Below are 12,605 nucleotides of genomic sequence, written 5' to 3'. Positions count from 1 at the left end.
TTAATAGCTCCCCTATGGACAACACACAGCACAGCTGGGACAAGTACTCATCCCCTTCAGCTGTCCCTCTGGGGTTGACTTCTGCAGACTCTGGAGAGCATTATCATCCAACAAGGTCAGAGCCATAAGACCACAATACCATCTGGTCCAGTTCTCCTGTATGACCTAGGCCAAGTCACTTCCCCTCCCTGGGACTGAGAACACCAGACTGGGGCTGAGAAAGGTGATGGGAACAAAATGGTCTCTACAATATATTGGGTTCTGATGTTCAAAGTCAGGGGCCACCAGCCCTTCCACCAGCCCCACAACACATACACCTGACCACCTGCCAGTTTTCCCTTCTCTGGGAGAATGTGTTCAAAGGAACATTTGCTGGGAAGATCAAGGAAAGAAAAGGAAAGGAAAAGAAAGCAGACATGGAAGAGAAAAAGGGCTCCAGGACCTTTCTATCAATATGGACAGGTATCTAAACTAAATAAGGCTGGGCTGGGAGTGCCTCAAGGGCAGACACAATGCCCAGTGTTCACGGACGGCTCAGTGCTTCCTACCCAGAGCCATGTCCAGCACCAAGAGGGCACCAACACATGAAGTAAATAAGCTGGCGCATCCTTGCAGTTTTACTTACTCTGATCAAGGCAGAGGGCCTCCTCCCCTCACTCTCAGAGGCACCTGGATGGATACCCCCATGCGGATGGACACACTCTAGACTGGCCATCCCCTGGGGGCAGATCTGCCTCTCAGTGGATGCTGAGTAGACAATATGGTGAGCCACAGGGGAAAGACAAAGGCGAATGCCAGGAGCATATGGAATGGCCAACACCCTTATGATAAGACAACACCTATTGGGGCATCTGGGTGGCTCAGTGGTTGAGCATCCACCTTTGGATCAGGTCATGATCCCCTGCAGGGAGCCTGCTTCTCACTCTATGTCTCTGCCTCCTTCTCTGTGTCACTCATGAATAAATAAATTAAAAAAAAAAAAGAACAACACCCCCTCTTGGCAATATCCTCCTTTTTCCTTGTCCCCTCCCCAACCTCTGGGGCAGCCAAGATGGCATTCTGGGGCAATGGAGGCAAAGAAGGCCACATAGATAAGCCAGCAGATATACTTTCTTTGCCCTCTTCCTTCATTCCAGGAAAGGCCGTCTCTCCTCCTCCTGCTCCAGCACTGCATAGACAGCCTCTGTGACCATGGAAGAGAGGCAAGGCAATGATTTTAATGATTTTCTGCTGAAAGTTCCTTGGCCCAGAGGATCAGGATAACATCTGCCTGGGATCATCCCCCCCTCCCCCGGCCCCCACATTTGGCAGGAGCCAACTCTAAACTCTGTCCTCAAGCCCAGGGGCTTGCACTAGGCCCCCTGCCAGGAACACTCTCCATGTTGCTCTCCACATCCAGCTCCATGCTCTCCGTTTGGGGTGGTACTGCCCCCTTTGGGATGCTTTTAAAAATGTGGGAGATCTTAACTTTGGAGAACAAACAGATGGTTACCAGAGGGGAGGTAGGTGGAGTGGTGAGTAGAATAGGTGAAGGAGATTAAGCATACACTTATCTTGATAAGCACTGAGTAATTAGAGAATTGTTGAATCATTATATTGTACACCTGAAGCTAATGCAACACTGTATGTTGACTATATTGGAATTAAAAGAAAAGAAAAAAGAAAACCTTGGGAGAGCTTTTTTTTTCTTTAATGGCACAATGACATTTAAGGTGGCCAGTGGCATTGAACAGGCAGGGGTCAAGGATGCAACCCTCTAGGAACATAAAGCCAAGTCCTACTCATCCTCAGATCGCTTCCCTAGAGAAACCTTCCCAGACCCCCAGGACCAGGTCAAGTTCCCCCAGGATAGTCCATAGTCTTTTTTTTTTTTCACCGCCCTTATCCAAAAGTAACTGATCCAACTGACTGGGTAACTAAAGAAATGGTTGACAGAGTAGTTAAAGTAGTGCCCAGGACTCAGGGAAGTAGAGCATAATTCCCATCCTTAAGTGAGGGCTGTGCGTAGGGACTTTTTTTCTAAAGAGTGCAATATCGAAAGGGGCGAAAAGTATAACTTTAGCTTCACGATGAAGAAATCAGACAAGCAGCACCTCAGCCAAGCGATCAAGGTCAACATCACCCATGATAAATCATGTTGATTGCGTGCATTGTTGATATGTGATGAAAAATGGCACTTCACCTCTATGGTTTCCCTCTCTAAAATCTATACAGCAATCTAATCATGAGAAGAACATCAGAGAAATCCCAAGAGAGGGGCAGTCTAAAAGACACTTAACCAGTAATCCTCAAAACTGTCAAGGTCACCAAAAACAAAGAAAGCCTGAGGAATTGTTAAAACCAAGAGAAGCCTAAGAAAACATGACAACTAAATATATAAAATGGTTCCTAAAAAGATAATGTGATATTCTGGATGGGATCCTGGTACAGAAAAAGAATATTGGGAAAACTAAGGAAATCTGAATAAAGTATAGACATTAGTTATTAAAAATGTATTGATATTGGTGCATTATTTGTCACAAATTTCCCATACTAAGATGTTAATAATGGGGAAACTGGGCACGCCTGGGTGGCTCAGTCGGTTAAGCCTCTGTCTTCAGCTCAGGTCATGATCTCACGGTCCTGAAATTGAGCCCCACACTGGGCTCCCTGCTCAGTAGAGAGCCTGCTTCTCCCTCTTCTGCTCCCCCTTCCACCTGCTTGTGCTATCAAAAATAAATAAAATCTTTTTTTAAAAAAAGTAAAAATAATGGGGAAACTGGACAGGGGTATCTGGAAACTCCATACTATTTTGCAATAAGTCTAAATTTAAAATAAGTAAATCTAAAACCATTCTAAATAAAGAGGTTACAGGTATACCTTGTTTTATGGTGCTTTATTTCATTACACTTTGCAGATACTGAGTTTCTTTCACAAATTGAAGATTTGTGACAACCTGCATCAAGCAAGTCTACTGGTACCATTTTCTGATAGTATTTGCTCACTTTGTGTTTGTGTCACATTTTGATACTGTCACACAGTATTTCAAACTTTTACACTATTATTATCTATGATCTATGATCTATATATGATCTATGATCTATGATCAAATATAACTGATCATAGGTGATCTATGATCAGTTATTGTTTTGGGGTACCACAAACCATGCCTATATAAGACAGCAAACTTAACCAATAAATGTTGTGTGTGTTCTAACTGTTCCACTGACCACAATATGGAAGTTAGGCCAACTGATAATCCTGCAGTGGCCTCTAAATGTTCAAGTGCAAGGAAGAGTCTCACATCTCTCACTTTAAATCAAAAGCTAGCAGTGATTAAGCTTAGTGAGGAAGGTGGGAGATAGGGAAAGCGAGGCCTCTTGTGCCAAACAGTTAGCCAAGTTGTGAGTGCAGAAGAAAAGGTCTTGAGGGGCACCTAGGTAGCTCAGCGGTTGAGTGCCTGCCTTCAGCCCAGGGTGTGATCCAGGGGTTCTGGGATCGAGTTCCACGTCAGGCTCACCACAGGGAGCCTGCTTCTCCCTCTGCCCATGTCTCTGCCTCTCTCAGTCTCTCATGAATAAATAAAATCTTAAAAGAAAAAAGAAAAGGTCTTGAAGGAAATTAGAAGTGCTACCACTGTGGACACACAAATGACATGAAAGCAAAACCACTTGATTGCTGATATGGAGAAAGTTTTGGTGGTCTGAACAACCACAACATCTTCTTAAGCCAAAGCCTCATCCAGAACAAGGCCTTGACTCTTCAGTTCTGTGGAGGTTCAGGGAGGTGAAGAAACTGGAGGAGTAAAGCTTGAAGCTAGCAGAGGGTGGTTCATGAGGGTTGAGGAAAGAAGCCGTGGCCACAGCATAAATGTGTGAAATGAAGCAGCAAGTGCTGCTGTAGGAGCTGCAGTAACTCATCCAGAAGATCCAGCTAAGATCATTCCCAAAGGTGGCTACACTCATCAACGGATTTTCAATATAGATGAAACAGCCTTCTACTAGAGAAGATGCCGTCTAGGACTTTCATAGCTAGAGAGGAGAAGTCAGCGCCTGGTTTCAAAGCTCCAAAGGACAGGCTGACTCTCTTATTAAGGACTGATACAATGAGAGACTTTACGTTGAAGTCAATGCTCATTGACCGTTCTGAAAATCCTAGGGCCCTTGAGAATTATACTAAATCATATTCTGCCTGTGTGCTATAAATGGAACAAAGCCTAGATGACAGCACATCTGTTTACCACATGGTTTACTTAATAGTTTAAGTCCACTGTTGAGAACTACTGCTCAGAAAAAAAGATTCCTTTCAAAATATTACTGCTTACTGACAATGCACCTGGTCACCAAAGAACTCTGATGAAGATGGACAATGAGATTAATGTTGTTTTCATGCCTGCTAACACAATTTCCATTCTGCAGCCCATGGATCAAGAGTCATTTTGACTTTCAAGTCTTATTATTTAAGAAATGCATTTCATAAGGCTATAGCTGCTATGGATAGTGATTCCTCTGATGGGTCTGGGCAAAGTCAATTGAAAACCTTCTGGAAAGGATTCACCATTCTAGATGCCATTAAGAACATTTGTGATTCATGGAAAGAGAGCAAAATGTCAGCATTAACAGGAGTTTGAAACAAGTTGATGCCAACCCTCATGGATGCCTTTGAGAAGTTCAAGACTTTGGTGGAAGACGTAACTGCAGATGGGGTGGAAATAGCAAGAGAACTAGAATTAGAAGTCAAGCCTGAAGATGGGGCTGAATTGCTGCAATCTCGTGATAAAACTTTAACCGATGAGGAGCTGCTTCTTATGGATGAGCAAAGTGGGTTTCTTTTTCTTTTCTTTTTCAAGTATTTTTCTTGAGATGCTATGAAGATTGTTGAAAGGACAACAAAGGATTTAGAATATTATATAAACTTCGTGGCTAAAGCAGCAGCAGGGTTTGAGAGGACTGACTCCAATTTTGAATAAAAGTTCTCTTGTGGGTAAAATGCTATCGAGTTAGCACCACATGCTACATAGAAACCACTAGAGGGGCAGCCCTGGTGGTGCAGCGATTTAGCACCGCCTGCAGCCAGGGGTGTGATCCTGGAGACCTGGGATCAAGTCCCATGCAGGGCTTCCCGTGTGGGCCTGCTTCTTCCTCTTCCTGTGTGTGTGTCTCTCTCTCTCTCTCTCTCTCTCTCTCTCTCTCTCCGAATAAATAAATAAAATCTTAGAAAGAAAGAAAGAAAGAAAGAAAGAAAGAAAGAAAGAAACCACTTGAGAAAGGAAAAGTCAATTGATGCAGCAAACTTTTTTAAAGATTTTATTTATTCAAAATAAATCTTGAAATCATGAAATCTCTTATTTTATGAGAGACACACAGAGAAAGGCAGACACAGGCAGAGGCAGGAGCAAGCCCCATGCAGGGAGTTCAATGTGGGACTTGATCCCGGGACTCTGGAATCATGCCCAGAGCCGAAGGCAGGCACTAAACTCCTGAGCCACCCAGGCATCCCTGATGCAGCAAAGTTCGTTGTTGTTTTATTTTTTTAAGATTTTATTTATATATTCATGAGAGAGAGAGAGAGAGACAGAGACAAAGGAAGAAGCAGACTCCCCACAGAGCAGGGAGCCTGATGCAGGACTTGATCTCAGGACCCTGGGATCACAACTTGAGCCAAAGGCAGATGCTTAATCGACTGAACCACCCCGGCGCCCCATTGTTGTCTTATTTTAAGAAACTGCCACGGGCACCTGTGTGGTTAAGCATCTGACTCTTGGTTTCAGATCATGATCTCATGGGTCGTGGGATAGAGCCCTGTGTTGGGCTCTGCGCTCAGCAAGGAGTCTGCTTGAAAATTCTCTCCCTCTGCCCTCCCCCTACACACTCTCTCTCTCGCAAATAAAATCTAGGAAGGAAGGAAGGAAGGAAGGAAGGAAGGAAGGAAGGAAGGAAGGAGGAGGGAGGGAGGGAGGGAGGGAGGGAGGGAGGGAGGGAAGGGAGGGAAGGGAGGGAAGGGAGGGAAGGAAGGGAAGGAAGGGAAGGAAGGAAAAGAAGGAAGAAAAAACACAGCCACCCTCCCAACCTTCAGCAGCCACCACCCTGATCAATCAGCAGCCATTAACACTGAGGCAAGACCTTCCACCAGCAAGAACACAACTCACTGAAAGCTCAGATGACGGTTAGCAATAAAGTATTTTTTACAATTTTTATTTTTCATTTTTTAGCAATAAAGTATTTTTAATTAACGTATGTACTCTGCTTTTTAGACAGGATGCTACTGCAGACTTAATAAACTACAGTATAGTGTAAACATGACTTTTATATGTACTAGGAAACCAGAAAATTCATTTGACTCACTTTATTTTAATCACTTTATTGCAGAGATCTGCAACAAAACCCACAATGTCTCCTAAGTATGTCTGGATTAAAAAGAGAAAGAGAGAGCAGTAGTTCCAAACTCAGAAAGATTTTGGCCAGAATCCCAGCTCCACCTCATGTCAGCCATTTGAGCTTGAGCAAGTTACTTAACCTCTATGCTTCAGTTTATCCATCCATTGATGGGGTTAATAATCATACTTACTTCACAAAGTTGTTTAAAAATTACATGAGATCAGGGGCGCCTGGGTAGCTCAGTCGGGTAAGCATCCAACTCTTGATTTTGGCTCAGGTCATGATCTCAGGGTTGTGGGACTGAGCCCCTCATCAGGCTCCGTGCTCAGCACAGAGTCTGCTTGGGATTCTCTCTCCCTCTCCCTCTGCCTCTTTGCCCACTCAAGCTCTCTATCTCTCTTTAAAATAAATATTTTTAATTAAATGAGATAATAGGTATAAAGAGCTTGCACAGGCTCCAGCACATAGCATGTTAATACTTATCATATTCTGATTCATTTTTGTTCCTTTGTCATTTTTCTTCTCATCTGCCTCTCCACTGGAGGGGAAGCTTCATGGCAGCAAACCGTCATCTATTTTGTATACCACTGTATCCTCATGCCTATGAGAGTGGCCCATTGTTGACGCTTAGTATGTATTTGTTGAACAACAGAATGAGCCCTTCCCATCAAAGCATTCCTGGAACCCCAAATCTCACCCGAGGAGAACTTTGGTTGCAGAGCCCAGCGCAGAGCCCCACCTACCCCCCAAATGCAGCTAGAGCAGAAAGAAAGCCAAGGCCTCCCACCTGCCTGCCAGTGACTCTGTCTATTTCCTTCTCCTCCTCTCCTAGACCTTCTTTTCTCTCCACCCGGCCCCCCACAGGCGTCAGCACCTGCTCATTTCCCAAAGCAGCAGGATCTGGGTAATGACCTCTGATAAGCATCTTTTAATAAACCCTGTGGCTGGATCTGTCATCCAGAAGCTATATTCTCCTCGCTTCCCACTCTCACCCCCATCTCCTCCCACTTCCTGGCCTGGCCCATTAGTGCCTTTGGTGTCGCCAGGCAGGCCCCCAGTTCCCCTGGGCCTCTGGACTCTGGCTTGCTGGAGAATGGCCAACAGGCAGCGCAGCCTATTCTATAAGCTTGACCCTCCTCAAAGGCCTTTGATCTGGGTAGCGTAGCCCAGCTCTGCCTGTGCCACCCTGCCTGACCACTGGCCAGTCCACTTCCCTCCATCCCCATAGGCAGGTTTCCCAGGCGTTACCAAGGAGACCACTTGCATCCTGCCCAGGGTTGCCAAAGCAACCAGTTCAGTGAGAAGCAGCCCCTAAGCCTCTAGCCCTTGGGAGAGTCACAGACCAACAGCAAATAGGCCCAGGCATCTGGCACACCAAGACAGAGCATCCCTGGCATCCCCCAGGCAGTGCCCAGCTCCTGCCCCCTTGCATCCTCCCTTTCCTCCATCTTGTTCTTGCCTCCATCTTGGCCACTGTGATTTAGAGCCAATGCCTGACCCTCAATGTACATTTCTTGGAAGTAAGTACAAGCCATCCCAGCAGGTCAGGGAAGAGAAAGCCCCAATATGCAAAAATTCCCCCAAGACCGATTTTCTCATGGGTTTTGGCATTCTGGGTAGAAATCCCAGTCCACCACTTCCCAGGTTAGTGTTTCTGAGCAGCATTCTTAATCAAGGATTCAGGGGAGGGAGTAATGGGGAGTGACGGCTTACTGGGTACAGACTTTCCTTTTGAGGTGATGAAAATGTTCTGGAACTAGATAGGGGTGATGGCTGCACAACATTGTGAATGTACTAAATGTCATTGAATTGTACACTTTAACATGTTAAAATGGGGGCACCTGAGTGGCTCAGTCGGTTAAGTGTCTGACTCTTGGCTTTGGCTAAGGTCATGATCTCAATGGGTCATGGATTGAGTTCTGTGTCAGGCTCCATTCTCAGAGGGGAGTCTGCTTGAAGAGTCTCTCTCCTCTCTGCCTCTTCCCCCTCCCTCTCCCTCTCTCTCTGAAATAAACAAAATAATAAATAAGGAAATAAAATGTTAAAATGGTGGGTTTCATGTAAATTTCACCGCAATTTTAAATAGATGGGAGGGGGCCCATCCAATCCCCATGGGTGACCACTGGGGCTGGATAGCCCCGTCCAAAGGTTTTCCTAGTTACCTTACCCTCAACACTTAGCCTCAAGCAGGCAGGCACTCAGAAAGAGCTTGAAAAGGAGGAAAATCTTTATTCTCTGCCTTTGACTCCACGAAGCATAAGCCCCTTGCCCCAGTTATCCTGTACCCATCACTGAGAATATATACGCAGTCATTGCTTCCCATACAGGGCTTTGCTGTATGTCCCTTCCCCTACCTTCTTCCCCAGACCCTAGCACTCCTGCTTCACCCACCCCTTGCCATATACCCAATTTCTGCAGTTCCATCCATGTCCAGCTCAAATCTGCCTCGCCTTTTCAAAGAGATCTTCAGCCTTTGAATATACAGAGATGTCAGCAGCCTTCACCTCTAGGCCAAGCACATAGCAACTCCTCGTAACTGTCTGTTGGTCCTAAGCCCAGAGCTATGCCTTGGATCCTCCCCTGGATACTCCTAGACCAACACTGTTCAGACCTCAGGGGGAATCGCCAGCAGTGAAGTGAAGTCAGTGTGTCTCCAGGGAGAACACCAAAGTCTACGAACTGACAGGTGATGGATGAGCCTCATTTCATGTCAGCCTGATAGCCAGACCAATCTTAGATCTCCAATGTGTCCCATGGTCCCTATTATGCCAGACCTCTTCCAGTTGTTTTAATTAAAATGGTGAGAAGTCAATAGAGGTTGCAATTATAGAAGGAGAGAAAAAATCGAGAGTTCCCCACCCCCAGGAAATTTCCAGATAGGCACTGATATGAATTAGACAGGGTTCAGGGTGAGTACAGAAGCAATCTGAACACAAGTCTGGATGGACAGGCTTAGAATCAGTATTGAGGTCAACACCAATACAACTGAAACAGAATTCTGGATGACCACTCATATATCAGAGAAGACTACTAGGTCAATGCCGATACAGTTTGGAATGGACACTAAAACAATCACAGAATAAATCTGATGGCTTTTTTAGGGTGGGGAAAAGTCAGGATCAGTGGACCACGGACAAAGGACAGAGGGTACCCATAGGTGGCCATCATGGGCATGCTCTAATCTTTCATCTCAGGCTTGGAAGTAGCAGAATCAAAATTCTCATGGCCACTTCCAGCAGGTGTGTGGGAAGGGAGAAGAGAGTGGATTCTGGTAAATCAAGCCTGAAGGGAGATGGGTAGAGGGGGAGAGACGTAGGGGGGTGGGGAGTTTCACCACCACTGAGTCCCATAGAAGAACTGATTCCTGTAAACCAGAGAGGCAGCACAGGGTGGCTTCCCAGGTGACATAGCTGGGGAGTGAGACGGGGGAGGAAGTTGGGGTGAGAACAGGTAGGTAGGTGGATCCCAGACCCTCTCCTGCCCCTTCCCTCCCTTGACAAAGACTCCAGCCATGGAGACCTCACATCCCATAATCCCACACTTTAGATTAAAAAAGGGTGAAATTACCAAAGCCTTCTCTGGGCTTCCCTAGGGTCAAGGACGGAGCAAGCTGGCCTTCACTGGGCAGTATGTGAACAATTAAATTTCAAGTCAACCCACTGGTCCAGCTACCCTACCCTTGAAGGATTCAACCCAACTCTGCCATCTGATGCACTAACTGGGCAAATCACTCTCCCTTCCTTTCATTCTTCTCACTTGTGAGGAAGGACATTAAAGGACAGAATGTCCACAGGTTCCTCCATCATTAGGAATCTGTTCCCAATGCTCAGAAATAGTCTTTATACACACTAAGACTTACAGTTTATTTGGGATGATAAAAAATAATACTTGGTTATTGTAGAAATTCTTGAAAAAAGTATAAAAAAGAAAAGAAAATCTTACATGATACCCGTTACCCATGGCTCCGAGGAAAACCACTGTTACCCTTTGGAAACTTTCTTTCCAGGGCTTGGATTTTTTTTTTTTTTACATTCATATTTTTTTAAACAAAACTGAGATCTCACAGTCTATATAACTTTGTACTCTACTTTTTTCAAATGTCATTATGCTGCAGTGAGCGTATTCCCAAGTCATCAAATATTCTTCAAAAATACAATTTTAGGGCAGCCTGGGTGGCTCAGCGGTTTAGCGCTGCCTTCAGCTCAGGGTGTGATCCTGGAGACCCACGAGTCCCACATCAGGCTCCTTGCAGGGAGCCTGCTTCTCCCTCTACCCGTGTCTCTCTGTTTGCTTCTCTCTCTCTCCCTCTGTCTGTCTTCCATGAATAAATAAGAAAAATCTTTTTAAAAAGAAAAAAGACAAAAATACAATTTTAAAGATTGTATAATACTCCACCAAGAAAATATGCCATGATTACAGGGCATTTAGGTTGTTTTCCTAGTATAAATAACACTGCCGTGAACATCCTAACCTGATGCATAAGTATTTGCCTGGATCTCCATTTTGCTAGGATCAGTGCCTGCAGGGAGAATCACAAGGCTGATGAATATGTTACGTTAAAAGGACTGACATGTTCCACCATAGTAATTTCCAGAAAGACAACAAACCCACTGACTTTCCCAAACCAAGGGAGAGCGGAAGTTCTGGAAGGTTTGGAGTTAGTACACAGAACAATGGTCCCGCGTCTTGTCCTGTCCCCCAATCTGGAAGGTTAGCTGTCCAGCAAGATTGATGACAAACTCCAAGTCAGAGGATGTAGCTCTGCAGCCGAGCTCTGCTTCTCACTGGCTTCGGGAACCTAAAACAAGCATCGGTCCTCCTCAACTGTAAAATGGGTATGATTAGCTTTGACTACCCAGAGTAGTTTCCTAGCTCACATGAACAGGTGTTCATGACAGTTGGGGCAAACGACGCTTTGCCAAGGGGTATTACTATTATCCTTCTCACAACCCAAGGGGCTAAAGAAGTGGGTGGTTCTTTGTGGAAGACGGAGGGCTTCCCTTTCTGGCTCTTAGCCATTCGAATGCCCAGGACTAGTGCTAGCTGGTTCTGAGGCCGATAGAAAAGCAGCTTCCCGCAGGGAATCTGTGGGGTCTGAGGACCTGGGAGGACCCAGTCGTGTCTTGCAAAGGTCAGAGACAGCGCTGGAAGCCGCAGGGCTGAGGACTGGGCCTTGGGCCTCCCTGGGGGGGCTGGGTGGGTCTGGGGATTTGGACAGCAAAGACATTCCTAATAAATGTTTCTCTGTTTCAAGACTCCCACCCTTTCCTTTCTAAGGTTCCGACTGGACATCTGGCCTTTGGAGGAACCCGAAACCAAGCTGAGTCAGTGGGTGCAAAAAGTCAACAGCTGCAGAGGACTCCAGAGTCCATCAGCCTTGGCCTCTTCTTCCAGGCTGCTGTAAGTCAGTCCTAGATCTTTAAGACCCTCCAATTGGAAATGCAACTAGTGCCTCCAGCCTGACCTTTCCAGCCAGCCGCGGGGCAGATGAAAAATCGGGACTGTGATGCGTCCCTCGAGAAGCACAGCTGGCCGTCCTGAGCAACCTGCCACACTCGCCTACCCACTGGGCAAATGCCCTTCCCAACCCCTGCGCGCTAGCCTAGCATCACGGCCTGAGTTAACTCCAGTGACGTTCCTAGTGCTGGCAAGGAAACCTGCGCAGACCCCACGCAACGCCATCCTCCCGGTTTTCCACACCCCCACCAGCAGCCCCCCACCCCCAGCCCACCTCCAGGGCCAGATGCGCACCTCGAGTCCCCAAATACGCACAACAGGTGGCCCCCGCCTGTCCTCCCCAACTACACCTCTGCACCTCTCCCTGCCCCTGCACCTGCGCCCCAGTCCTCCCGCGGCGCCCGGCCCGGCGGAGCCTGCCTTACCTTTGAGGGTTTGGGGGTGGCCCCGTGGCGCCCGGCTCGGGTTTCCTCGGGGCAGAGAGGGGATACTGGAGAAGTTGTTACCCATGGCATCCGGCCCCGAGGGCTTCGGCACTCGCGGGGGGCAGGCGAGGCTGGGCAGGAGCGGAGACTCGGCGCGCGGGTGTGTGCGCGCGGGCGCGCGCCGCCGGGGGAGGGCCCTGCCGGGGCTGCGGCCGGGGGCGGGCGGGCGCCGCTCTCCTCCCTCTCTCGGGGCCGCGCCGTCCTGGGCCGGGCCTGCCCGCCGCGGGGGTCCTCGCGCTCGCCGGCTACCTGCCTGCCGTTCCCCGCGGCGGGCGCGGGCGCGGGCGCGGGGGCTGCCCGCTGGCCC

At 47.3% G+C, this 12,605-nt stretch overlaps 1 protein-coding gene across 1 annotated transcript in view; it reads right to left on the bottom strand.

Annotated features, from left to right (window-relative positions):
• The window catches only part of NEURL1 (neuralized E3 ubiquitin protein ligase 1), a 79,421-nt gene extending 67,018 nt beyond the window's left edge, over positions 1 to 12,403 (bottom strand). Inside the window, exon 1 of the mRNA XM_055345831.1 lies at positions 12,239 to 12,403. Within this exon, the coding sequence (XP_055201806.1) occupies positions 12,239 to 12,323 (85 nt within the window). The 5' untranslated portion in view covers positions 12,324 to 12,403. The remainder of the gene's footprint in view (positions 1 to 12,238) is intronic.
• Positions 12,404 to 12,605: the final 202 nt, after the last annotated feature.

Source organism: Nyctereutes procyonoides, unplaced genomic scaffold (assembly GCF_905146905.1).
Source record: "Nyctereutes procyonoides isolate TBG_1078 unplaced genomic scaffold, NYPRO_anot_genome, whole genome shotgun sequence".
Lineage (NCBI taxonomy): Eukaryota > Metazoa > Chordata > Mammalia > Carnivora > Canidae > Nyctereutes > Nyctereutes procyonoides.
This window is presented reverse-complemented; position numbering and strand designations above follow the sequence as displayed.